Genomic DNA, 25,532 nt, shown 5'->3' on the forward strand with positions numbered 1-25,532 from the left:
TTTAGAGTTTGTATGCTATCTGTATACAGTTACGCTTCAAACCACTGATATGACCTTTAACCTTGTTGCAACCAGCTGGCGTAACGGTATCCCGTGAGGATGACTTGTCGTCTATATACCGACCTGCTGCCCTGGTCTTACACTTCTTTTACCTCAGAGTCATCTTTGATCGATCCAGCTCTGCACTCCCAGGGCCATCCTCTGCGTCTTTGTTTCACGCACTGTGTCTCTACCCCAAAGGGTGGCAAGAAGATGCCCATATCTGCTCCCCGAGGATATATCCACCAGGAAGATCATACCCAATTGCACAATAGTCTAATGATGAACAACATTATAATGATTTATCTGCCAACACAGGTGACAGAACCCCTTCCCTTGAGTTGAATTCTTCAGAGCATGGTCTCCTACTGTGGACTTCGAGGATGCGTGCAATCCCCCCGTCTTGAGAAGGTCATCCCCCTTCTAGTTCATCGGGCAACGCTCAGAGGACGATGGATACAAACGTCCTTTAAGGTGGTCAACTACGTCGGCAGCCAAACTGGTTTGAGCACGCAAGCCAGGAAAATCAATCCCGGAATGGACATAGCAGAATGCATCCCATTTGCCTAGCCGGGGGAGACGGAAAGCAGCGCCTTGCCGTGGTCCGTCCGCTATCAATCACATCCCCACCTTGAGTTAGACACATCTAACCACAACCTGACATGATCGGCGGGATTTCAGAGCAACTCAAATCAATTAACATTTTTTGTAGGTTAGAGACTCGATCTATTTGTTGGACGGGCTATAATGTGCCTTGGTGTTGTACAGCGGCAATCTCAAAAATCCGTTCTTTGATTCGTTTCGCGGCACAAGAGTAACCCCAGATAATAAGGTGAGGCGAGATCTTCATGAAGATAAGGTAAGCACTTATTTCTCTAATAGGCTAGGTCGGCATAAAGGATATCCCGGTAGATGCTCTAATTTGAAACACCCTTGCATAACGTTAGTAATGCGTCGCATATGGGGCCACGAAGGATTCCTATGATGATACTAAAATTCCGTCATCGAATCCTTCCGTTCACGCTTCTGTTTCTCTCTATCTCTTTCTCTCCAAGGTTGAATGTAGAAAATTAAGATCAGCATAACAAGAATCGGCTCCTAGTGGTAGTGCGATCCACTGTTCACGGCCTATCTGCCAGATTGACATCTAGCATAGGCTGAGCTGGATATCGAAACAGCACACGGGGAAATCTCGGCAAATCCAACAGGCGTGCTGTCATGAGGGTAACCCCCCCACGTGGCCAAGCGAGCATTAATTAAGCTTGAATGACCTGAAGTTGAACACTAGCTTACTGATAGCGGTCTTCTAGCGGCTCACAGGATTTGTTTTTGGAGAAGGGAGCCGTTTTAGTGCCAATTCTCTTCTTAGAATGGGCTGTTACCCCAATCAATTAAGGTACATGGCAATCTGAAAATTACTTCTATAAACGCTCATCATTCTGCATGTGCAATCCTTTAGACGGGTTTGGTGAGACCTAAGTGCCAAACACTTACAGTTCTCACACGAACCAGGTCAAGGGCTAGAGGATTGATGCACCACCGCAATATATGGCTTGGACGCTTGCAATGGAGGGATGGACTCGACTCCAACCCCGGAACAGTCTCTCACATGAAGCGTACGGGTCAATTAATGAAGCGTTGGTAATTTTCGGGCTTATTACGGGCGCCTTGTCACTCGTTGTGCATACCTATACGAGTGTATTCATCACCCGACAGTTTGGCGTTCATAATGGTGAGCCTATGACTAGCCGCTGATGAGGGACGGGAATATACTGACAGCTTTTAGTTTTCACGATTATTGCATGGGTGAGCATTTTAAAGACTGTTGAGGTACCACGAAATAAGCTAGAAACTAACGGCAGATATAGATGTTAGCAGTTGCCATGCAGGGTTTAACCCTGTGTAAGTCCTTTCACCTCTCTACAACTCTAACGATAACTCCCGGGAATGTCGGCTAACATGATAGACTAGATGGTTTCGGTGATGGAGGTATTGGGAAGCACGAAGCTACTCTCTCGGAGAGTGAGTTTACTAGGTTCACGGTGGTAAGAATGCACCTCACTCCCCCCCGCCATAAAGATACGAGATTTTTTAGACTAACACAGTCAAGTTAATTTTAGCAATCGTCGTGACGTTCATTCCATTAGTTTGTGTCGCAAAGCTGAGCCTGATCATGCTATACTATCGCCTAAGTCCCCATGTGAAGCTATGGAGATTCTGCATATACGGAATCGCGACCCTCATCACCATACCCACACCTATACTGGTTTTCCTCTATTTGTTCGGCTGCCAGCCGGTTGCTAAGGCATGGGACCCGACAATAACTGAAGGGCACTGTGTAGGCCGCCTCAGTATCATGTTAGCAAGTTCCGTGCTAAACGTTATTACGGATTTCTTAATGATAATCGCCCCGATCCCTCTGATCTGGAAACTGAATATGCGGGTATGGCAAAAGCTAGGAGTGTCTCTGATGTTTTTCTTGGGTGGCATGTGAGTACTTCCTTGTCCATTGCTACTAATTTCGGATGAGGCAGAAAGCTGAGTATAGCAGCACCATTATTACCAGTATCTTTCGCGCAATCACGGTCGACAACTTGCTTTATGAAGGGGACCATCCTTATCATATGGCAGTTCCGGTCCTATGGGCGTAAGGTTTCCTCTAGGGGGTCCATGTAGTGGTTCACCTCTAACATTTTGATAGGAATGCGGAAACCGTCCTTGTCATTATCTGCGACTGCCTTCCCTCGCTCCGTCCCTTCCTGCGCCGTCATTGCCCTGGAGGCTGTTTCACGGGGTCTGAACCCTCCGGAGTGCCAACTAGTGGCACACGCAATACGAGGCAACATGGTAGGAGCCGCTATTTCGACGATGACATCGAGCTTATTCAGAACGGCTCGGATCCCTCGAGGTCTATGGTTATCACACGGACCGTGGAGATGGAATTGCAATACCACAAGGCTGGAGTCGACACAAAGCCGACAAAACAGTCTATTCCTTGAAATTGATGGTATGTGTCTTCTCTTAGCCCAAGGTTCAGCCTCGTCATGCAGCAAAGGGTGGAAATGTCGCAAGCTTTCAACATTCAGGCTGATTCCAACCAGCAAAACCAATTTACGCAGTTTTCGGAATCCACCAAGAATGAATGACGTATCGCTTCATAAGCATAAGTATATCCCTTTGAATGATACAATACAGATTAGAAATGACCAGGCATTATACGAGTTTAATTGCTGAATAGAATAAAGCACCATGTGATGCAATTTCATTTTCTTTTCTGGTACCCTCGGCGAGTACCAACATGCTCAATCCCATGGCGACTTTTGAAACAATATGAACATACAGAGAAATTTACTCGCACTTGTTTGAACCGTGGACTTACTCAGCAAAGCTTGGTATACTTTCTGCTATTTCACATTTGAGAAAGAAAAGACGAAATAAATGGTTTGATTCCCATAGCGATTCAATGTTTGTCCAGGAAGGAAGATTAGAGATTTGCTGTCCCTTGCATAAGGTTTAGGGCTCAGCATCTCCGGGAAACGGCGTGTTCATGAAGTTTTTCTCTCTAATTTCACAGCAGCTGTTCATCCCAGAAACCAAGAGAATCATGGAAATGAATTGATCAGTGTAATGAGGAGGACCGGACGAGGCTTAGCCCTCTTTAATGTGGAAGGGCCAACCTCTTCGGTTTTTTAATGACACGAAGAGCATGTGTAACGAAGGGATTCACAGCTTTTGTATAGAATGGTGGTGGTTATAAAGAATCGTCGCTACTGAAAGCCATCATGACGCTTAGCATGAAACATTGATTCCCGCTTGCAGTCTGACAAGATTCCATCCATTGAAGTTGAAGAGGCCAGCAAATTGTCAGCTCTGGCAGGGCCACATTGTCAGACATCAAGGATGTATGTTCAGCATGGATATCACGTTTGACTCGGGCGAATTAAGTCAGACATACTTAAGATAACGAGCTACTAAACTATGAGAACTAGGATTTTACAATCAAGACCGTGGCAAGTGTTTGAAAGCGTTACCGGGTTACTGTAGACAGGCAAATGTTCTACGGAGCCCTTTAGATTATACATGACGCTCTGTAACCTTTTGTATGGTAGGCTTTACCAGAGTTCTTAGTCAGTCAGGCCTCATTTCTAGAAGGTATATGATAGGGCAGTGGTGGCTTCTAGTACCATGAATACAGGATGCCAGCCGTACAAGTATTGGCTGAAGTTATCCCAGAACTTGCCCTGGAGGAGGAGGCCTCTAGCAAGCAAGAGAGCAGAAGAATAGAAACAAAACACTAGATTTTTAACTGCTATAAGCACGGGTCTATTCTCAAGGTTGTGCATCACGACCCACTATTTAAAGAGAAATTTAAATCTAGTTAGTACCTGAGGTCATCTTAATTAGCTCAGGATAGATGGTGATAATAAGCAGCTGGATCTACCTAAAGTTGTGCGTGTTGGAACTGAAACTAGATAATACAAGGAAGTTTGAACTTATCTGATACTCACTCTTCGGCTATAGTCCGACAGCACCTTGATATATTCATCATCTAGGAGCAACCTCAATGATGGTCGGTCATTTACAATGAAAGCATTTTTTTTCTCCTTTACACGAAACTCTATACACACAGTATCCTTACAATTTATAGAGTATCGAGCTTAAGAGTGAATTTCTACTAATTACTATCTAAATATATTGTATATAATTTCCTACATATCAAGTTCCCAGTTATATTAATGTCTTGCTACTACCCTTCTTTTTTTTGAGTATATCGATACAAATAGTATTTATACTAACTTTTATTAGGGAATAATACATTCATTCTAGAAATACTACAGTAAGATCCGCTATCGACACATTGACTGGTCGATATGAATTGTATCCTAGTAAGTAATTGGCGTCGCCTGCAAGTTCTGCAGTTTTGCTCATGTCCTGCCTTTTCCCTCAGGACCTTCCTCTCCTAGATTGTAGAGAGCGTTCTACACAAAGGAGTATAAGCCCACTCCCTCAATGAAACTAAATATTCCGGTAGATGATACGAGACGCATAATCAAGCGTCATGTCAGGCATACTACTTAAGACGGATCGAACCTTCCATTCTGCCGGTTGGCCGAGGAAATAGAAGAGAGCGTGACCCAGCAAACGACTTGTGCTTTCATGGAGTCCTGCAAAGAGATTGCTCGGCAATATTTCCCTCTACAGTGGCGAATTAGTAATGTTAAAGAGTTATTCATGCGAAATAGCGTCAAGCCATTGACATCGACTGCAAAGCTTGAGCGATCCGGGTTCAACCACCCAGGTAAGCAGGACCTTTGGTTTGGGGCTTGCTTTTTCTTTCCTCATTTCCTCTCCGAATGTAACCCTACTTACCTTGCCTTACGAGAAGTGTGGAGAACGGAGACAAAATTCCGATTAAATAAATGGCCGTTTACCCCATTTATGTGGAGACTCCTTGGCGGGCTCTCTCCGGGCAACAAGGCGTAGACAAAAGAATCCCGATACGTTCGCTTCAGAGAACGTATCTACCTGCTGCATTTCAAACAGATCAGCATGCTGCATATCACTGAGTGCGTCGCATTTATCTGCCGGGGCAAATATGGCGTCGATGGCTTTTGTCGTGATGGTATACAAAGAGTTTCCTCACGAAGCTTCGCACTCGGTCCACCCGGCACCCCATTCATATTAGTCACAGTTATACCGGTGGAGACCAAAATGCGGGATATTCGGGGCATCTAAATCTATTGATCGGCAAAGGTGCCTTTGGACCGTTGGCCGGACTTGTACGAAAGAATATCCCGAGCGAAGCAGCCGTCACATGTAATGTGAGAAAAGGTTATAAAAGGTGTTCTTGCCTCGCAGGCTTTTTTTCCAAGTCATACAAACAATAATCACCATCACCCTTTTTCGGATTGGCGATCTGTAGTAGCACATTCGCCATGAAGAACTTTGCCTTTAGCGTTTGCCTCACTGCTCTAGCGGGCGTGGGTTCTGCTGCACCCCATGTTTCGCCCAGCTCGTCGAGCCCTGCATCTGCACCAACAGGTGCTACGTATACATCGGGATTTGACATGACCAAAAGCTGGGCCAACTTGAGTCCCTATAAGAATGCGGATGGCTTCGGTGTCCCCAAGGGTATGCCGCAGGGCTGTGAGCTGTCACAAGTCCATGTGCTCCATCGCCATGCCGAGCGGTTTCCTACCAGCAATCTCCTAGATGGGAGAGGTATGGGAGATTTTGCCTCCAAGTTGGTCAATTATACCAGAGCCAAGCCGGGAAAGATGGTGGCTAAAGGCCCTCTGAAGTTCCTAAACGACTGGGAGTATGTGGTTGGAGAAAATACATTGATGGAAAACGGTGCTGCTACTGAAGATGCATCCGGGGCCGATTTTTGGATTAAATACGGCAGGCTGCTGTACCGCCCTGGTCGTGATGATGTGGCGGCCTGGAATGAGTCCCTGAATGTCTATCCCAATGGTACAGCACGACCAAAGCCCGTATTTCGTACCACTTCCCAGGGCCGAATTCTGGAAAGCGCCCGCTGGTGGCTCAGTAAGTTTTCCAGTCATCCCCTGGATAGAAGTTATTCAAACTAATGATTTCAAACAGGTGGTTTCTTTGGCAACAGTGGTGCCAACAGCTCTTATGATCAGTATGATTTAGTTGTTATTCCAGAGACAACAGGTTTCTTCAATAATACTCTGGCTTCTTATGTTTCTTGTCTTGGTGACAAGACTGCCGGGTGAGGAACTCTCAGAGTCCATTGTCTCCGTAGGGCGCAACTATAGACAGGCTAACTGACTTGCTCCGAACCAGCGATGAATCTGCACAGGTATTCATTCCTCGATACACCAAGAATGCTCTCTATAGACTGGCCAGTTACCTTCCCGAAGACTTCAACCTGACAGCCTACGATGTGCTTGCAATGCAAAACCTTTGTGTTTATGAGAACACAAGCCTTGGGGGCTCGTTCTTCTGCTCCCTGTTCACTGAACAAGAGTGGAAGGACTTTGCCTATAATGTCGACATCCAGTACTATGGCAACTTCGGATTCGGCTCCCCAACTGGCCGTGCCCAAGGCATCGGCTACGTCTTAGAACTTGCAGCCAGGCTTGAGGGGAAATTGATCCACTCTAGTGACACCAGCATCAACTCTACCTACGACGACAACACTGCCCAGTTCCCCATGGACCAGCCATTCTATATGGACATGTCCCACGATGATATCATTCTCTCAGTCATCTCCGCTCTCGGACTTGAGCACTTCAAGTACGGCCCCCATGGTCTTCCAATCAATGTAGACCACGCACCCTCCAACCGGACATTTGCCCTTAATGACCTGACTCCGTTCGGTGCACGATTCATGTCTGAGATTTGGACTTGCCCCAGCAATGTTTCTTTTGGCACATTGGATCCAATCCTCTACGTCAACCCCCGCCTAGAGTCCATGCGTGACACAAAGAAATACATCCGCTTTGTGCTTAACAATGCCCCGCTACCTCTGGATGGGCTTGTCGGATGTGAGGATTCTCAGAATGGCTTCTGCGCGGTCGATGGGTTCTTAAGTGGTGTCCCGACTCTGAAGGAGAATGCCAAGTACCAGGAGGCTTGTTTTGGTGAATACCCTACTGGGAAACAGGTAGGCGATGGGGTGCCATATTCATAAACTTCCAGTCTTGGCGGGATGGCCTTCAAGAAATAAGAGCATTCATTTTGCATTGTCGAAGTTCGGACACATGTTGTTTGTAAACTTACCTCGATGGCTCCTGAGTTAAAATCAAATGTATCAAAGTATATGTATATAAATATGGGAATGTATGTACGGAAATTAGAGTCAGTCTGGCGTACCGAGAATGTGGAGCTACCTGATCACCAACATTTTGGAATTGAACTATGGAATCTTTTATTTGAGACCAACAGGTCAGTCACCCTTGGTGGCCTATGCAGCATGCCAAATTCTGATGTGGTAAACTTCATGACAAGGCATTTGGGAAGCTGGCAGCGATGTCTATAGTGCACAAGTTGATATACTTTTGTTTATATTACTCTGAGCATCCTCCTCTTGCTTCAATGGCTGTTGCTCTTCAGTTCCCTGTGGCGAAGGGAGTACGTCCTCTTCTGTCTGCTGTACTTTCCATGTCGCCAATTCGGCAACAATCCAACTTTCGCCATCGTCGTGCACATCACAGCAAAGGTAAGCTAATAAGAATATCAGTGGTCTCGGCCAGCAAAGGATAAGTCTTCAATTACATACGTTTCCATATCGGATGCAGCTCTTCCAATTCTGCACAGAATTCCTCCGAGTAGTCCCAAGCAGCTCTCTCTCCTACCCCTTCTCACATACCTGGTGTCACTTTATCACCACCTGTTAAATCAATGTGGTACATTCGTTATCACATCGTTCACTTTAGTACATGTAACCGCTGAAAGCATTGGCCGGAATGTCCTAGACGCTCGGTTAGGTCTCCGTTATAGCAACGATACAGACCTCTATAGTATAAGAAGTATGGTAATATTTCAATATAGTTGTGAGGCAGATCCTAGCCAAGTTTGACTCCCTGTCGTGTTTCCTGTGGGAGTCATCTCGTTATATCCCGAACCGACGTTGGGTGGTACAACTATGCCGCATTCGTTACTCCTTTCACTGATGAGTCAGGGTGGTAGCAGATCATGAGTAGCTGTATGCTAACTCGTAGCAAAAATAATATCGAAGCAGTTGTGGTTTCATGGGGGAAGAGTAGATTATTTATTGTTTCAACGTTATATGGCTTGCACATTTAGACCTATGTGGTAGGTCCGACCTACTAGGACAAGGGTTGCCAGAATCACCTGATTCAGACCAACTTCCTGAGTCCACTCGAATTCAAAATCTTTCTACGATGCCATTCGACGCTATATTTATCGTTTCTTCCACTATAAGTGGCATTGCTCAGGACTCGCTGAGGCTACCAATTACCTCTGAGCTTCCTCTCTCACCACTGTTTCGGTACCCACATGGCAGGCGTTACTGAAAGGCTCACCCAAAACATCACCAGTCACAGTCAGGACGCCTGATGGTAGAGAAGGGGACGGACAGTCCCATCTGGACATGTCACTAATGCATTCATGTCCCACCTAGTGCTTGAGCTGTCTCCTGGTCAAATCAGCATTCCAGTACAGATCCCCTAATTGCTTCAAGAGCGCATCTTGCCGTCCTTGAGCGGCTGTTAAAGCAAACCACTCCTTCCACTGTCTCCAGCTATTAAGGAAATGGGCACCCATTTGTTGTCAGTAACTTTGCGTGTCTTGATCATTTCCCTATTGGATTTGACAAGCACATAACGTTTCTCGGGTTGCTGCAAAGCAAAGACACGTTGCTGCAGTTGAATTCGTGCCCAATGGCAACGCTGCAGCAGTCGTTTTAGCAAAGGTCTGGGCTCCCTGTCAAATCTGAAGGTACTAGGGCCCGTTCTTTCTATCTAATAGTATTTAAAGCATGTCTCCGCCCGATTTGCAAGTAGTCTAGAAAGTGCAATGCGTATTTGCTTGGAGGAGTTTTACGAAAGGCATAAGTGGGGATATCTCCTTGCGAGAGCCAGAGCGCTTGGACTGCTTCTAGACAAATCCGTGAACACTAACCCTGGTAATTCGAGTATCCCAAAAACAAGGGGGGAACCAATACGAATAGCTAATCCCACTACAATACACGCAGGCACGGTCACCATTTTGGTCAAGTCAAAAGTCTCAGACTTGAATCTTGATTCTTCTCAACCATGATGGAAAGCCTATAAGAGGCCAGATGTCTCGGCCTGCGAATGCTTCTGGCTCCCATATTCATAGAGCTCTGCACATGAGGTATCCCCATGTCAATGTTGGATGCCATCCCCATTCTAAATATGGCAAAGCCTGATCTACAAGCACCAAGCCACTAGGTATGATTGATACAGAGGGTGAGAATGTTCTGCGGCGAGGCCCAAGCCGTCTATCCTGAGTTTAGTGGGGTTGTTTTAGAGAAGGGGGAAAGTAGGCGTCTTAGAAGCTTTCAAGGAGAAAATGGAAAGTTGTTGATTTTGCGAAATCATGGTCTATCAACCGTTGGTAACACTCTGAATGAAGCAGCATACCTCTTCACTTTAGCAGATCGTAGTTGTGAGATCCAATTCAAGTCGACGCCGCGGCAGCACAGGGAATGGAGAGGTTGATTGAGCCCGACGACTCAGTGGTCTTAAGATGACCAGTGATCCAGTACGTATCTCAGCGGAGGTCAGCCGTTTAGTACCCCAGCGCGACTAACAAAGAAACAGGAGGCATTGTACCATGACTTTCAACCTGGATACAAAATGGAGCTCGAGCTTTCAAATGCGAGGTTCCTGCAATAAGCCAGTCAAGAATCGTAAAGTATCTAACCTCGAAGGCATGTCGGGGTTTGATAAGCTCCATTTCCGTTAAGGTTGACGCTTTCTAGAAAACGAGCATTCTGATTATATCTCCTTCCTTCTTTTTTTTTTTTTTCTTCCTTCTTCCTTCTTCAGACATAAAACATACTCATGCCGTGGTCCCGCATAACCTGCGGCCAGCTAGTACTATTATCACTATTCAAAGATTGCCCTTGCTTTTCCCACACTTGCTTGGCTATTTTAAGTGCAAACTCGAAGTTGTGTAATCCGCTTGCCTTGAATGACCTATTAAACCAGTTTGTGAACCAGTCTCGTAGGGCTGGGTCAAGCGCTTCACAGGCTGCCACAAATGCAGCCCACAACAAAGGGGCGGTAGGGATATCGCCACAATCACATTGCGATAAAGAGTCTTGAATCTGCCAGACCCTATCTTGCAGTATAGTTGGATCCACATCGTATATTCGCCGGTAGAAGAAGACCAGCAGTGCTTTGTGCAGAGCAAGGACCATATGATTGCCCAGTGTAGTGTTAATCTGAAAAGCACCGTTGTCATTTAAGTCGTCTTCATTGTCTTCACCGTGGGAAGGAGAGGATGAAGGTCTCCATGTACAAATATACCGCTCAAGGCTACGCGCTCGTGAGGAAAACTGCCTAAAGTCCAGGATACTTGACCCACCGTCTAGATCGGACATGTCTCGCTCATTCCCGAGGCGCGTCACTTGGGACAACAAGAATAGAAGAGTCTCCGGCATAGCAAACACATGAGGGTACATTGTAGAGTCCCATCGACCTGGAATCTCGAGGTGAATGTCATTCTCACCCAAATGCTGTTCTTTCAGTTCATCCATTCTCTGGTCGAGTCGGCCGTCCCATTGTCGAAGACGAAAAGAGGGATTCGAAGCCACGGACGTAACGGTATCTGGCGATGCACTCATTTCTTGTTGTAAACTGGAGCCCCTTACATGCGACACTGATGTGCTTTCGTGGAAGATGCGGAGATACACATAGCAGTGATGTAGCAGTCGCACCTTCCGTGATTTACGGGTCTTGGGTATACCACGGAAGCGAATCCAATTTTCACAGTCCAGGAGACATCTCCTAATGCGATCTTCATTACCCTGATATGCCTGATTATTCCCAAGTAGTTGGTTAGTATTGGCCCACAATGTTTTCCTATATTTATTTCTATATCAGAAGGGACGCTGATGAAATATCCGGCCACTTACGAAGACGGTGTTCATACACATTAAGGCAATGAGGATGTCTTTGTATTTACTCTTTTTCAGGGTGGCTGACATATCTTGAAGCGCCATCTTGAGATAATTCTGCGCGGAAACAGCATATGACTCTGATTGCTTTTGCCAGTATTCACGATGCCCTTGGGATGTTGAGATTGCGCGCTGCATGTAAGCACCAGTAGCTAGGATCGCATAGAAGATACACGACTGTGCATTACCTGGTTGCTCTCCCATGGCTAATTGAGCAAAAGTTCCCATGGCACTCGGCACGTGAAGAATCTGCCAAGGAGACTTTCTGGATTGGACGGGGGAGAACAACCTGATCACCTTGCTTTTATATATTGATAACAGGAAAGGCGCATCTGGAGGAGCCAGATTGGGAATAGTCGGTGTGTACTGGATATGTTGGGACAATGATGGGAGTCCCATCAACATTCCGGAGCTCTCGGTTACAGACTGCTGTGATGAATGTTCGTAATTTTCTGTCCCAGTAATGTTGAAGAAGCTTTCCGTTTGGAAGTCCCCTGTGGTATTTACATCTATCCCCCCAAAAAGACATTCCATGAGAGGATCATTAATCAAGGCAGCCTCAAGCGCCGTGTTGAAGTCATCTGCAATAGGAACATGTTGATATGGTGGAGACTCCATGGAAGGGCATGTCAGCGCTTCATGAAGCTCGAGCTCTTGTCGAGGTGCGCGGAAGGCGCCAAATGGCCCTAGGCAAGTATTGAAATAGCTATCGGGGTGCTGCTCCTGTTCTTCGCACTGGTCATCAATCTGAAGCAACAAAGTGGCTGCGTCATCTGGGTTCACGCTGTCCACTAGCTGTTCACTCATCCTCTGCCGCATATCTTCGGTGAACAAAGGTCGACGGCATCGTGAACCTTGCGTGTCAATTGCATCAAACACGAGTCTAATCTCGTACCTGTCACAGGTCAGGCCCAAATTTCGACACACCAAGCATGTGGGACGACTTTCGTCACATTTCACATGACGGCTACGACATGTGGCACAGCCTCCTAGGGACCTAGGTCGGGTAGTTGACATGGCAGAAGATGCTTTGGTCCCTCGGGAAGCTGTCGCACCGGTCATTGTGGATATGCAAGGTGGAGGCAAGTTACCCCTATCAGTCGCCTAGAATTGTGATCATTAATTCTGGAAAGATATACCAGAGGTACTGAGCATGGGAGACCGATGGAGTATGGGTTACGGAATGACTTGCCTTTTTTAAGCATCGAAAAGCGGGGGAGACGAGGATCCACTTTCCCAAGATTTACTTACATAAACGCCATTGAATCTGATAAGATATCGATCAGGTATACCATTTAAGTAATAGCAAACATCGGTTTGTAGATTTTCATAAGTATTGACTGTTTATCTCTTTCCCTTGTCTTCATGTAAAGTAATTGTCTAATGACCCAACCCCCAAGCATACGACAAAATCCTCCAAGTAGCTTTCATTTTTGTAACATGCATCACCGTCTATGACTTGTCCCAGACTAAAACCCAAAGATATATGACCATAATCAGATGTATCACAAAGCCAACGTGACCAGTACAACGCAGAATAGCACAACAATCATCCTCACTAGACCTGGCAGAAGTCAGACAGTGCTCCTCAAGGTTCCTTTTTTAAAGAATGATACGTACCTTCCCGCCCTGCCCACAGGCTTGTAGCTGCAGATTCGGATGAAGTTGATGTATCCACGTTCGAGGCAAGTGCTCTGACAAGCTTGTCGCCCATAGACCTCAGGGTGCCGAAATCCGTGATATAGGTTTTATCCATGGCGTTATAAGGGAGAACAGCACCTTTGCCAGTGAAAAGAATATCTTCATAGGTCGTGAGCCGCTCCTTCTTTGGGAAGTTAAGCCAGTAAGAACACTTACAGATGACATCTTTAGACGAATGGGCATTATTTCCCTGTAGATTCTCCTCGGGGAAGCATGTCCTCGCCATCAGCCACGACGCTTCACCGGTAATTTGGGGGTCATCCCCATTAGAGTCGCCGAGGATCCCATAATACATCTTGCCATTACTGAGAATCGCCGATTAGAGGGGTATTGGCACAAAGGAAAGGAAACATACCAAATCACGGCTGCGATATTATTTCCTGGTAGAATATCCTTATTTGCAATCAGGAACCTATCGGGAATCACAATGTAAGGCACTGCATATGCAGACAGAGCCCCCCAATTTGTCTGCGGTTGGCCATCTCCATTTCCCTGGAATAAGCATATCAGAGAAGGTATCTATGTCACAAACGACTTGAAGGCCAGTTACCTCACATTTATGGTTTACCCCATCGCAATCCACATCCATATCAGCCACCCATGACAGAGCAGCGCCCTAAAGTCTAGGAGGTTAGCAGTGCGCCTATTGAGGCGGGGCTCTTAGATTCAACGCACTTCTTTAAAGGAGACCCAGTCGCTGTGTATGGTGGATGTTTCGGAGCTACCCAGGCTAAAGGGATATGTTGCGTCCTCCGGAACTACGCTAGCGGCTGTTGCTGCTGCCCGAAGGACTGAGATCGGCAGTGAGTCTGCTGCAGCAAAATCTGTGGCCGGCGGTCCATGACCAGGGCTATTAAAAGCCGACATATCGGCTGTGTTACCCAGGCAGAAGCTACCGAGTGTAAGATAGTAGAAAGTTAAGAGACTCGAGGCGCTCTTCAACGCCATCGTTTTAGTACAGTGCGTACGCTGATATCAGTTGAAGTCAGGAGCAGGTATAAAGTACGCGAGTAAGATAAGATAGAAATGAGCCTAAGAGTTGAAATGTTTGGTGAGAAATGATTAAGGTCTAGTAGAGAAGGATAGATTACCTTAGATTTCGTCACTTGGGGTCATGATTAAATGGGGTTTTGACCTCAACAGTTTCCGAGGTTCGCGCTCAGGGGTTGATGCTTTTTTGTCATATTTCATAATTGACCAAGGCTTTTCGGTAACACAAACCCCCTTTTCTCTGATTTTTCTTTGTCTTCACTTCTAGAATGTATTTCTTATCGTACGGCTTGGAGGGCGAGGGAGGGAAGAAGAGGATGGCGCAGTCATCGTGATTAAATTATCGTTCTCGGAGTCACCCATAAATCACCTGACCGTTTTTTCCAATACGCATCTCGCCGTCACCCCCGGACACTTCTGGCGGTAGTAATCAGCTCTACTGAACGACGTAGTACTACTAGTAGTAGTAGGTTACTCTGTTGGTGCATGAAAATAAAAGCTTAGTCATGGTCTTTATGCTATGCTATGTTATGTCATATCATATCATAACTATCGCGCCAAGAAATAACTAACCAACCTACTAACCAACTAGTTAGTTAGTCAAAACTTAGGTAAGGACCTTTTAATTACGAACTAGGTTAGTTAGGTTAACTAACTACCTAACTACTCAACGGATATCTCTTTCTAAGCAGCCTAGTTTTTCCATCTTTTCGTGCTTGCCTGAGTGAGTGAGAGAGACAGGATCATCAATCGATTTCTTTCCTCCACCATGGCCAGAGATTCATCGGAGAATTGGGTTCGACTGCCCACGAAAATCCTTCGTGAATTGGGCCTGCTCTCCCTCTGGAAATCCTCGCTAGATGTGAAATTGCTTTGCGCCCAGCGGTTTGTTCGGCTGTTTGCTTATGGTGGCTCGACGCTTATTTTAGCCTCGTATCTATCCTCATTAGGCATTTCCGATGCCCATATTGGCCTCTTTATGACCCTAACTCTGGTTGGGGATGTGGTCATTAGCTTCTTCCTGACCCTTTTTGCCGATGCGATGGGCCGCAAAGCTGTTCTCCTGCTGGGTTCGGCTTTGATGGTAGGTAGTGGTGTCATTTTCGCCTTATTCGATAACTTCTGGATTCTTCTGGCGGCAGCTGTTCTCGGGGTGATCAGTCCAAGGTAAGCCGTCGGAATTTGTTCGAGTTCTGTATCCACATCCTTACATCGCCCAATAGTGGAAATGAAATCGGACCCTTCCGAGCTGTTGAAGAGTCCACTCTGGCTCACCTCACGCCTCATGAATCGCTAAGTGATATTTTTGCCTGGTATTCTCTAGTCGGCACCGCAGGCACGGCTCTAGGCATGATGGCCTGCGGGTGGGCCATCAATCTACTGCAAGTTAATCGGGGATGGCGGTTTATCGCTGCTTGTCAGATGATCTTTTTTGCGTACGCAGCTATTGGTGCTCTCAAATTCATTCTCGCCGCTATTCTGAGTCATGACGTGGAGGCAGAGAAACAAAAGCCTGCTCAGCGGCAGCATCAGCAAGGCGAGAATGGTGAAACCCAGCCTCTTCTAGGCGAGGGGGCCAGCGGCGAGCAGCCTCCAAAGAAAACCAGCTTCTTTTCTTTCCTCGGTGACAGAGACCTCGTCGCGTTGGTCGTCAGACTCTTCATTCTATTTGCTCTCGACTCATTTGCGTCGGGCTTGGCATCTTTGTATGTACTTTCACGGATTGCAGTGCCAGTTCTTTATAATTGCTGCAGAACGCCAGACTAACAGTTGCAGGTCATGGATGACTTATTTCTTCAAACGCAAATTCTCCCTGCCGGAGGGTGAACTCGGTTCTATCTTCTTTACTACAAGCATTATCGCCGCTGCGTCCATGTTGGTAGCCTCTTCCATTGCCAAGCGCATTGGTAATGTCAAGGTAGGGATATCGTACTGTAATATATCATGGGGAAGGAATCAAAGCTGATTATAGGACACAGACGATGGTCTTCACTCATCTCCCTTCTGCCATTTGTCTAGCTCTTATTCCGATTCCGAATATATTACCACTAGCCCTGACCTTTTTGGTGCTCCGGGCCTGTTCCCAGAACATGGATGTGGCACCGCGTTCGGCTTTCCTCGCTGCGGCGCTTCCCTCTGACAAGCGCACCGCCATCATGGGTGCCATCAATGTGGTGAAGACTAGCAGTCAGAGTCTAGGGCCACTCATCACCGGGGTGCTATCGAATCATGGTCTTTTTGGTCTTTCCTTTACCATTGCGGGCATTTTGAAGGCCATCTATGATATCGGCATGCTACTCAGTTTCGCTGGCACGGAGCCGGTCCGGAGCCAGAGATCTGGTCAGGATGACGAAAGTGTTTGAGTTGCACTTGAGCCAAAGCCCTCCCATCGGTGGGCGTATAAATGCAATTAGACATCTCGATAAGTGTGATAGCTTATATCCGCAGTAAAAAGTTAGAAGACGAAAGTAGAGTTTAGACAGTGCTCTTTATTTTATTTTTTTTTTTCATTGCCGCCGTGTTTTGCCGGGGGAGCTTACTCAGACCAGCATTACAACAGCAAACCCAGAATCACGGCTGTATATATGTCACTAATGTCTTGCTTAAAAAAAGTTGGCCCCTTGCGCATCCCTCCAGACAGACTCCAGTTGCAACGTCTCAATGTGATCTTCTGAACCAGCTTTCTCAGTTCGTTTATTGATTGCGAGTAATCGGTCACGCCAAATTCACCTCCAGCAATATATTTGGAACTGCAGTACTATTCACTGGCATTGAGTAGGTGAGGTTCCAGTACATGAAGTCACTAGGAGTATGTAAGTCTCTGGGGGACAAGCTCAAGTCGTCAGGAAACATACTTTATGGTAGCATCGCTTGCACTATATGATACACTCAGCTTTGGGTCGAAAGTGCCGGACAACCTGACATTCAATCCTACAAGATCTTCCCAGCCAGCAACATCTTTCTTCTGGGTAAACGGGGAGACTAAGAATTGGAACTGAGAGTCTGACGTTCCCTGAGGATAGGTTAGGTTAAGATAACCCGGTCCAACGACTGCGTCGAGAGCTTGCTCTGTTGCGTATAACTATAAGATGTTAGGTAGTCCTTTGGTACCACCTAAGTAGGGAGTGGGCGCATACTGTAATCCAGCCAATTCCAGCTCCAGTATCCCACTGGACCACCGCCGAGTTAAATGTAGACGGATTCATAGCCGGGCCCCCTATAACAGTCTCATTGAAACTTTCTGCTCCGATACTTATCTTTTCTCCTAGCCACGCACTGATGTTCCGGGGGAAATAATCATACGGGATTGACTGTGCTGATGTGCTGACCATGTGCTCTCCAGGGAAGGTCCTTAGAGCATCTACTGCCGTAGCCGGGACCAAGGAGTTATGAAAGCTCGAGAGTATAGCCACAAGCGGAGAAATGGCAAAGTCAGCGTTATGAGACATCATGTAGACCTAGTCGGTTAGCCCCGGGAAGACTGGTGAACAACAAGCATCTTATACCTTGTCAATAACGGGTGAGGTTTCCTTCCCAACAAGGGTCCAAATATGTGCAGACATAATTCCGAAATATTTCTGCATGTCGAATCCATAGGAGCGGTCCCATGGACCCGCAAGATTCTTGAGCTCTGCGTGATATAATTGGCCGATGTTATTCCATGTAGCTTGTAGGATTTCCTTTCCTTTTGCTTTCATCACAGAGCTCTCGGCGGCGTACTTTGTCCACATCGTCAGCGCAATCAAAGAGACGCCAGTATACGTTGCACTGTTGAACTCTGATAGGGTCTCGGCTCGATCAAAAAGACCAATAACCTCATTCGCATAATTCTCACCCGCCAGCGTCATGTTGGCATCTGCGTATTTATCGCCGGTCCAACCACTTACAATGGCTCTCATTAATGCCTTCAAGACTATCAATCAGACAAGCTAAATCCTTGCACTACACGAAGTCAAGTTATCCCTTACCGGGTTAGTATACGAGGGATACAGATTGTCCCCGTCAACTCCTCCAACTCGATACGCATCTCCAATGGTGCAATTGTAAAGGGATTCCAGCATAAGTACTGTCATGTCCGGGTTGACCAGATGGGGAAACTCCTCCAAGGCGATGATAAAGGCCGTCCCAATAAAGCCTCTCCAGTTGGGATCCCAAGTGTCATAGAGGCTCGATTGATATGCCGAAGTACCCACGGTGGGTTCCTCGGGGTACACGGGGTAATCTCCATACCTATATAGGTGAGCAGGCACCCGACACTTTACGTTCAAACACAGACCCACCATTGATCTGCAGGGTCCTTGAACTGCACTTCGATTACATTCTGGATGATTGCCATCGCCTGCGCCACATCATCATTCTGGTTCCGAGCCAACAAGCCCACTGCATACCAGACGGACGTCCTTGTGTCGTGGCGCAGAGCTGTAGCCGCACTAGGGTTGACGACATACGCAGCGTTCGGGTCGTACATTCGATCTAAATAATCCATCGACTCTGAAAAGAGCTGGCATGCATCTTTGGACCATGATTCAGAGCACCAGCTACCAAACACAGTCGTGGCACATGCTACAAGTGCTAGGACTCGGCAAACGATCGATCTCACATTCAACAACATCACTATTTTTGGGTCAAACGCGCGCAAGGGATGTTGGAGACACTGCCACCAGATGGGGGCATCTGGGCCAAGTTATAAATGTGTGTGTCCATTTCCACGTCAGGTGGGTCAGGATGTTAGTTCTATCAGACTGTGGAAAAAGTGCTTTCCAAAACACGCTGTTCCCTCCCTTTGTTTGCGGGGTAGGAATGGTAGATTCCAGCCAACTAGTTACATTGATCTTGTTAATACTCGAGCTACATTCATTAATTGGTGCGAATTCCTGCCCCGGAGATTTGTCCGGTGCAGCCGAGCTTGTCGTTTACAGTTTAGTGCAATTTTATAAATGTATGTATTTATGTATTGAGTGTACAAATTCTCGGAGTTCGTCCGACGCTACTAGTAGTACCCATATCACAACATCAACTCAAACGCAGGATCTCTATCATCATTATACCCCACATACTGTGCGTATTTACCCTTTTTCTTGTCCCTGTTCACCTTGGTACAATAGAGAATGTTAAGCAAAACCCTATGGTGAGAAGTCAGTCGTCATCTGGATCACGCATAGCATGTACCTACATGAACCACGCAAAAACAAGGAGGCCTAGGATGATGGTGTGACCAAGGTGATACTGGGGTTTGTCCTTGTCAGGATAGTTGAACGCTACTCACTAGTTAGCGCATAGCTTGCTGAAACGCCCATAGCTAGGCCAACTTACTAGCAACGAAACCACCGCAGTTAGCGATAGTCAGCTGCATCGCTGACGTTGTGGCACGTTTATAGTGTCCAGCTGAGTTATTTGTATTCCACACCAGAATACATGGGACGCTACTATACATCCCAGTAGCCATAAGGAAGGTCATTGCATACTTGATTTTGGCAGACTGAATATTGGCAATCGCTGCGTACCCTGCAATGGCAATAGGCAGAGTGAAAAGCATAATAGGACCTCGCAGCTTCAAGCGGTCCGAAATAAAAGCCACGAATACTGGTAGCCGTTAATACCATCATCACTACGGTCTATAGGTTGTTTGACCTACCTGTTAAGACAGCTGCGACGGCATATGGAATCACCGTCCACAACTGCACGGCGTTTGGGTCAGTTGCAAACCCACTTTCGTCGATTATAGTAGGTAGCTAGATAAGACAAGGGTCTCCGGTCAGTTTTCTCCTGTAGAAGCTTGTGAATCAACCAAACATACAAACAGTCCGAACGAGTACAAGCCGGACAATATGGCAAAATACGCCGCGGCAGAAAACCACATTTGGGGGTCTAGCAATCCCCTTCGCACTTCAGACCACCTCAAGGTTTCCAACTCATCTCCTGAAGAGCTTCGTTCCTGTTAGCATGACCGTTTTGTTAGGAAAAGCAAAAGAAAACGAAAAACGAAAGAAGATATGAAGTCCAGAAAGGCTCGGGAAGGGGAATCCCCTCCCCTGTCCGACACAAGGTAATTGACCCCTGGAAGTCATACGGAACAGGGAGGAAGACATACATCTGGGGTACGGATGGATTATCAAGCAAAATCCTTCCCTGTGCAACCGACCGCTCTTCGGGGGTCAAAAACGTCGCTGTTTCTAAACTATTTGGGAGGCCAACATAACTGAAGCAACCGCATAAGAATGTCTGCTCAATGTCAAAATAGGCCAGTGCCATCTTTCCCATGTATAACAATGCCTACCAGTAGCCCCTCGATAATCAAAATCCAACGCCAGCCCTCCAGTCCGCCCTGAGGGCCAATTTCAGCCAGCCCACGAGCTAAGAGTCCTAGATTGTATCACCATGCGTGAGTCGCATGAGGAAGATAGGGAAATAATCAACTTTATGCAAAATTGTACCTCCAAAAGCACCAGACAATGATGCAGCAGTGTAAAACAATCCAATGCGTAAGGCTAGGTCCCCTCGTCTGTAGAAGAATGATAGATACAGTACCTAAATCGTATCAGCCTCGAATAACCAAGGGGAAAGAAGAGCATGCCTACCATCCCAGGGAGCAATCCCCCCTCTGCAACGCCCAGAATAGCACGGACAGCTACAAACCCCGCAAAATTGCGAACAAAGCCAAGGCACATAGTAACGACACCCCAAACCATGGTGAGCAATGGAAGCCAAATCTTTGGTGATGCCTTCTTCAGGACGAGGTTACTCGGGAGTTCGCTTACGTTGGGAGTACTCCGATTAGCCCACACGAATTGAGGTGCATGGATATATATGCGATGGTGTTGGTGCTTCATGATGTTTGTGGGTCTGTTTGGCTCACATACCTGCATATGTAGGTCAGATAGAAAACTGCCAAGCCTATATCATATTGATGACCAGTGATGTTGAGGTCGTCCTCGAGGCCGAGTATCTTCGCATTGCCGACATTTGTACGATCCAGGAAGGAACATAGGAAGAGCATGGCTAAGATTGGGAGGATTCTGTCAAGATAACTTCTCAGAAATTCTGTGGAGGTCTAGTGCCACACTTTATGTATGCTACCTTGTGTCCAATTTGAATAGGATACTCCGGATCACTTTCTGGTGGATAGTATCGCCAGCAATTGCTCCCGTAACTGATGTAGGTTTCGCATCTTCAACTAACTTTGCACTTTGCTTGATGGACTCCATGATAATACGGGGACGGGGGTAGGAATATCATTAAAGTTCTCAAAGAGCGAGTTAGGATGAGACGAACGCGTGATATATATAGAGAGTGTGGAAGGAATGCAACAGACATGGATCATCATTCCCGGGGGTCACTTTTTACAACCGATCCTATGAAGTATGAAAAAGGCAAACTGAGAACAAATGTGGATTTCTTTCCCCGCATTTTCTTTTCCTTTGCTTTTTTTTCCCCCCAGACCAAGAAAGCTTCGCGTGGGGTATTCGTACCATGCATACCGTAAGGTACAACTGTATTATGTGTGTACATGTACTGTATCTTACACATTATAGACGCTGCACGGGTATCGGCGCCACTCGGGATGAAGTCTTATCGGTATCCATTTCTAGTGCCGAGGCATCAATTCGAGAATCCAAACATGAATAGGTTCATCCCCCGTCCTTTCCTTCAGCTTTTCTCCAACCACAAGTTCTCCGGCTTCGAGTAGTAAACCAAAACAACATGCCCAAGTTACCCAACAGTTTGAAGGCACTGATCAACGCCCCAAAAGCACGCCCGAATACGGTTCCCGCTCCACCCAACATCCGATCCGTCTACCAGAAGATTCAGCAGACGGCGCAATCGAACAATGTCTCGCAGCCGGCCTGGCTAGCTTTGTCGGTTGGTACCACTCTCTCAGTTTCCTACACCACCAAAGGGGGAAAGGGCACGTTCATGTCAGAAAGAAACTCATTTCCTTCCAGACAGCCGCCACGATGACGATGAACTCCCCCGAGTCCCTTGCCATTCTTTTCCAACTAGCCACGGCTTCCCAGTCCACCGATGAGGGCGTATCCGTCGCTGAATATATGCGGGAGGTTGGCCTAAAGTGCATTAGCTTCAATGGCATCCCTCGCACCATTAACTGCCTCAACGTCTTCAAGGCCAGCCTTCCGGATTCAGTCACTGCGAAACTATCGCGCTCTCCTACCCGAGCCCCTACGCCGGAGAATATCGATGAGATTGCCCACCGTGGCCGCGCTTTGTGGAACTCGATTTATCGCCCGTTTGAGTTAAAGCTATATAGCAAATTAGCCGATTCCCATCCCGACCTACCTGTCCATATCTTGAACAGTCATTACGGAGCACTCTTGTCTGACCCAGCCAATCGACGTACTAATGCAACTGCGGGTAGAATCTCAACTTCAATTGTCGCCGTTGCATGCCTGCGCGCTCAGTCTGGCGTTGGCCCGCAAGTGACATCGCACGTATTTGGGCTTCGCAAAGCCCTCGAGGACGGGACCTGGGCGAGCGACGTCGAAAGCGAGGAGGGGGCTAAATGGCTTGCAAGCGACGAAGGCAATACTTGGATCTTGAAGAGCGTAGATGATATCGTGGAGTCAATCGGCGAAGGGACAGGATCCAATTTCGCCCCATCTAGGAGCTCCAAACTATAAATACAGAGAGCTCGTAAATTCAACAATCCGATATTGTACTGCACATATAAAATCACGGTTGATGCGCACCACGTCACAGCTCTAAAATCGATATTTACATATTCTCCTAAAATTATGAACAGCATATATCAAAAAGGAAAGGTGAAATATCCGTTCACTTTTCAACTGTGTCACGGATTCCCAGGTCCACATTATCACTCCATGAGCTCCAATTGCTTTGCCACGGTGAACTTGGCCCCCGTCTTGCTCTGGACTTCCTCAACCTCGACACCAGGAGCAAGCTCCGTCAACAACAACTCTCCCTTCTCCCGATCGACCTGGAAAACGCACTATAGCCGAAAGTCAGACCATCTATTCGAATCCCCGTCCTGTTTATCTCTCCTTACCAGATCCGTTATAATTGTGCTCACGCAGTTCGCACCAGTCAAAGGCAGCTCGCACTCGGATACGATTTTCGGCGATCCATCCTTGGACGTATGGCTAGTGGCTACCACAATCTTCGTTCGGTCAGGGTTAGAGATCAGATCCATGGCGCCTCCCATACCCTTGAAGACCTTCCCGGGAATCATGTAATTCGCTAAGTCGCCCTTTGCGCTGACTTGCAGAGCCTGTAGACTAGTTAGACAAGCCTCGCCTCTACAGAGGCCCACAAGCGAAGAATGGTTTCACGAACTCCTAAGATGGAAACATCTACATGCCCACCCCGAATCATCCCAAATGACTCGCTACTATCAAAGGTTGCAGCGCCGGGAACCAGAGTAACGGTTTCTTTCCCGGCATTTATGATGTCTCTGAGGGAGGGGTGTTAGACGAGGAGGGAATAATGATCGGGATGAAAAAACTCACGGATCAACTTCAGCTTCTGTGGGATATGAGCCCTTATTTCAGTCAGTTTCCTTGCTGGTTTTGGATGCATGATAGAAGGTCCAACACACCATGCCCAGAAGCCCATTCTCGGACTGTACCCAGACCTTGACACCTTCTGGCAAAAAGGACGGAGCGAGTGTAGGAATCCCTATCTAGCCATGAGCCGTAGACACACCATAAAAGCCTAGTAGTCCACACAAACCAACACCTAGGTTGACATAATATCCCTGCTTGAGCTCTTTTGCTGCCCGCTTAGCAATTCTGCTCCTTTGCGCCATAGCAGCGTCCTTGGTCGGTTGCAAAGTACCTGCGTCGTCAGCGGGCCGCAGCTTTTTGATTTCAATAGACTTCGGAGCTGTGGCGGGAACAATCCTGTCCACAAATATTCCCGGCAAGTCCACGTCATTTGGGTCTATGGAGCCCACAGGGACAATGTTCTCTGCCTCGACAATTGTAAGAGTGGCTGCTTTTGCCACGAGAGGACTAAATGCCTTGGTAGTATAACTAGAAACACTTAATATCAGTATCGCATGTGTAATGTTAAATCGAAATCGTACCTACCGGAAAACACAATTTCCAGCCTCGTCCACCTTCCATGCTCGAAGGATTGCAACGTCACCAGTGAGAGAATTTTCCATTAAATAAGTCTTCCCATTAAAAATCCTCGTCTCGCGTGGCTTGCCATGCTCCAGAACTTTACCGGATTCGTCTAGACGGACCGGGATCTGTCCCTCCTGGAGGAATGTGTCTAGATTTGGTGGGCAATTATTAAAACCTGTTCACATCCAACCGTAGGGTGAATGGGCAAATACAAACAAACAAACGGGAAAAGAAAGGAAGAAAAGACACTTACGAGCTCCTGTAGGAGTAAAAAACGCAGGAATCCCGGCGCCCCCCGCACGTAGCCGCTCCGCTAACGTTCCCTGGGGGCACAACTCGATAGCAATATCCCCCGTCAAGTATTTCTTCTCCAAAGCTTTGTTATTTCCGAGATAAGACAATATCAATCGATTTACCTGGCCAGCTTGGGTTAGAGTAGATAAGCCGCCTTTCCCTGGGGCGCCAGCATTGTTCGAAACCGCGGTCAGGGAATGTAGGTCCTCAGGGCCACGTCGATGGATTGCAGATATAATGGTTTCTATGGTTGACACATATCAGCCCTAGACCTTATTTTCAAACACAGACCAAATCTTATCACCTGCAACACCACAAAGCCCAAATCCCGAGCTAAGGATGGTAGATCCGCTTTTAAGGTCAGCTACAGCTTCATCCGCATTCCTGAAAAGTTTCGACGCAGCACGGTCGATTGTCGGCATTCGCGCCGGTTGCTCTGCCGTAACTGTTGAGTATTGAGCGGCTTTCCTGCTATTCGCCCGAAGTAACAGCGGCACACTTGATCTATAGGATGTCTGTAATTGAAACCATGGCCGAGCGACGGGGAGCGCTCTCCGCGACAAGGGCAACGCTGAGACTCGCAATGTCGCCATTGTCTTCGTCTTCAATATAATGCCAATAACCTTCACCCAAGGCCTTTGGAGAACAGAAAATAAGGAAAGATGAAAGAAAAAGAAAAGAAAAGAAAACAAGACAGGGTAATGGATAGGTAAGAAGTGCAAGAGCTTTGTTTTTTGAATCGATCGAGGAAACGGGATCGGCAC

General features: G+C 47.0%; 8 protein-coding genes across 8 annotated transcripts; 4 read left to right on the forward strand and 4 right to left on the reverse strand.

The window, feature by feature from the left end:
- Positions 1 to 1,605: 1,605 nt before the first annotated feature.
- On the forward strand, positions 1,606 to 3,038 carry BDV38DRAFT_280359 (uncharacterized protein; the record flags this gene model as incomplete). Its single annotated transcript, XM_032059292.1, has 7 exons — positions 1,606 to 1,771; positions 1,826 to 1,845; positions 1,908 to 1,941; positions 2,011 to 2,084; positions 2,150 to 2,529; positions 2,591 to 2,686; positions 2,741 to 3,038. The coding sequence occupies 7 exons, from the start codon at positions 1,606 to 1,608 to the stop codon at positions 3,036 to 3,038; spliced, it is 1,068 nt and encodes a 355-aa protein (XP_031916425.1).
- Positions 3,039 to 5,965: 2,927 nt separating this feature from the next.
- BDV38DRAFT_290581 (histidine phosphatase family protein) lies at positions 5,966 to 7,725 on the forward strand. Its single transcript, XM_032061518.1, has 3 exons — positions 5,966 to 6,588; positions 6,646 to 6,778; positions 6,853 to 7,725. The coding sequence occupies exons 1-3, from the start codon at positions 5,976 to 5,978 to the stop codon at positions 7,700 to 7,702; spliced, it is 1,596 nt and encodes a 531-aa protein (XP_031916426.1). The 5' UTR covers positions 5,966 to 5,975; the 3' UTR covers positions 7,703 to 7,725.
- A 2,818-nt stretch (positions 7,726 to 10,543) lies between these two features.
- On the reverse strand, positions 10,544 to 12,767 carry BDV38DRAFT_290584 (Zn(II)2Cys6 transcription factor; the record flags this gene model as incomplete). The annotated part of the gene is made up of 2 exons (XM_032061519.1): positions 11,639 to 12,767; positions 10,544 to 11,539 (listed from the first exon to the last, which is right to left on the reverse strand). Exons 1-2 carry the CDS (start codon positions 12,740 to 12,742, stop codon positions 10,544 to 10,546), a joined length of 2,100 nt encoding a protein of 699 aa, XP_031916427.1. The 5' UTR covers positions 12,743 to 12,767.
- Positions 12,768 to 13,026: 259 nt separating this feature from the next.
- On the reverse strand, positions 13,027 to 14,773 carry BDV38DRAFT_240422 (glycoside hydrolase family 75 protein). The gene is made up of 7 exons (XM_032053899.1): positions 14,473 to 14,773; positions 14,057 to 14,413; positions 13,932 to 13,997; positions 13,737 to 13,873; positions 13,538 to 13,686; positions 13,301 to 13,480; positions 13,027 to 13,244 (listed from the first exon to the last, which is right to left on the reverse strand). Exons 2-7 carry the CDS (start codon positions 14,327 to 14,329, stop codon positions 13,186 to 13,188), a joined length of 864 nt encoding a protein of 287 aa, XP_031916428.1. The 5' UTR covers positions 14,330 to 14,413; positions 14,473 to 14,773; the 3' UTR covers positions 13,027 to 13,185.
- Positions 14,774 to 15,049: 276 nt separating this feature from the next.
- On the forward strand, positions 15,050 to 17,039 carry BDV38DRAFT_240424 (putative MFS transporter). Its single transcript, XM_032053900.1, has 4 exons — positions 15,050 to 15,538; positions 15,595 to 16,077; positions 16,148 to 16,289; positions 16,351 to 17,039. Exons 1-4 carry the CDS (start codon positions 15,141 to 15,143, stop codon positions 16,732 to 16,734), a joined length of 1,407 nt encoding a protein of 468 aa, XP_031916429.1. The 5' UTR covers positions 15,050 to 15,140; the 3' UTR covers positions 16,735 to 17,039.
- Positions 17,040 to 17,086: 47 nt separating this feature from the next.
- BDV38DRAFT_269328 (putative MFS transporter) lies at positions 17,087 to 21,368 on the reverse strand (the record flags this gene model as incomplete). Its single annotated transcript, XM_032056952.1, has 10 exons — positions 17,087 to 17,174; positions 17,227 to 17,453; positions 17,509 to 17,829; positions 17,878 to 18,276; positions 18,340 to 18,601; positions 19,545 to 19,629; positions 19,685 to 19,954; positions 20,806 to 20,899; positions 20,950 to 21,124; positions 21,232 to 21,368. 10 exons carry the CDS (start codon positions 21,366 to 21,368, stop codon positions 17,087 to 17,089), a joined length of 2,058 nt encoding a protein of 685 aa, XP_031916430.1.
- A 595-nt stretch (positions 21,369 to 21,963) lies between these two features.
- Positions 21,964 to 23,172, forward strand: BDV38DRAFT_28959 (uncharacterized protein). Its single transcript, XM_032061281.1, has 2 exons — positions 21,964 to 22,231; positions 22,315 to 23,172. The coding sequence occupies exons 1-2, from the start codon at positions 22,073 to 22,075 to the stop codon at positions 23,005 to 23,007; spliced, it is 852 nt and encodes a 283-aa protein (XP_031916431.1). The 5' UTR covers positions 21,964 to 22,072; the 3' UTR covers positions 23,008 to 23,172.
- Positions 23,173 to 23,201: 29 nt separating this feature from the next.
- BDV38DRAFT_280367 (3-oxoacid CoA-transferase) lies at positions 23,202 to 25,361 on the reverse strand (the record flags this gene model as incomplete). The annotated part of the gene is made up of 9 exons (XM_032059293.1): positions 23,202 to 23,336; positions 23,394 to 23,615; positions 23,681 to 23,798; positions 23,854 to 23,885; positions 23,943 to 24,022; positions 24,077 to 24,378; positions 24,436 to 24,622; positions 24,728 to 25,012; positions 25,073 to 25,361. 9 exons carry the CDS (start codon positions 25,359 to 25,361, stop codon positions 23,202 to 23,204), a joined length of 1,650 nt encoding a protein of 549 aa, XP_031916432.1.
- Between the last annotated feature and the right edge of the window lie 171 nt (positions 25,362 to 25,532).

This window comes from Aspergillus pseudotamarii (genome assembly GCF_009193445.1).
Source record: "Aspergillus pseudotamarii strain CBS 117625 unplaced genomic scaffold BDV38scaffold_12, whole genome shotgun sequence".
NCBI classification, from domain to species: domain Eukaryota; kingdom Fungi; phylum Ascomycota; class Eurotiomycetes; order Eurotiales; family Aspergillaceae; genus Aspergillus; species Aspergillus pseudotamarii.

What these genes read in the sequence shown, in the direction of transcription:
- BDV38DRAFT_290581 (XM_032061518.1), top strand. Translation starts at nt 5,976, where the DNA reads ATGAAGAACTTTGCCTTTAGCGTTTGCCTCACTGCTCTAGCGGGCGTG. An exon ending in AAGCGCCCGCTGGTGGCTCA is followed by an intron (nt 6,589 to 6,645) that starts GTAAGTTTTCCA and finishes GATTTCAAACAG; the next exon opens with GTGGTTTCTTTGGCAACAGT. An exon ending in CTTGGTGACAAGACTGCCGG is followed by an intron (nt 6,779 to 6,852) that starts GTGAGGAACTCT and finishes GCTCCGAACCAG; the next exon opens with CGATGAATCTGCACAGGTAT.
- BDV38DRAFT_240422 (XM_032053899.1), bottom strand. Translation starts at nt 14,329, where the DNA reads ATGGCGTTGAAGAGCGCCTCGAGTCTCTTAACTTTCTACTATCTTACA. An exon ending in AATATCGCAGCCGTGATTTG is followed by an intron (nt 13,687 to 13,736) that starts GTATGTTTCCTT and finishes GGCGATTCTCAG; the next exon opens with TAATGGCAAGATGTATTATG. An exon ending in TTCGTCTAAAGATGTCATCT is followed by an intron (nt 13,481 to 13,537) that starts GTAAGTGTTCTT and finishes CGACCTATGAAG; the next exon opens with ATATTCTTTTCACTGGCAAA.
- BDV38DRAFT_240424 (XM_032053900.1), top strand. Translation starts at nt 15,141, where the DNA reads ATGGCCAGAGATTCATCGGAGAATTGGGTTCGACTGCCCACGAAAATC. An exon ending in CTCGGGGTGATCAGTCCAAG is followed by an intron (nt 15,539 to 15,594) that starts GTAAGCCGTCGG and finishes ATCGCCCAATAG; the next exon opens with TGGAAATGAAATCGGACCCT. An exon ending in GCGTCGGGCTTGGCATCTTT is followed by an intron (nt 16,078 to 16,147) that starts GTATGTACTTTC and finishes TAACAGTTGCAG; the next exon opens with GTCATGGATGACTTATTTCT.
- BDV38DRAFT_28959 (XM_032061281.1), top strand. Translation starts at nt 22,073, where the DNA reads ATGCCCAAGTTACCCAACAGTTTGAAGGCACTGATCAACGCCCCAAAA. An exon ending in CGGCCTGGCTAGCTTTGTCG is followed by an intron (nt 22,232 to 22,314) that starts GTTGGTACCACT and finishes ATTTCCTTCCAG; the next exon opens with ACAGCCGCCACGATGACGAT.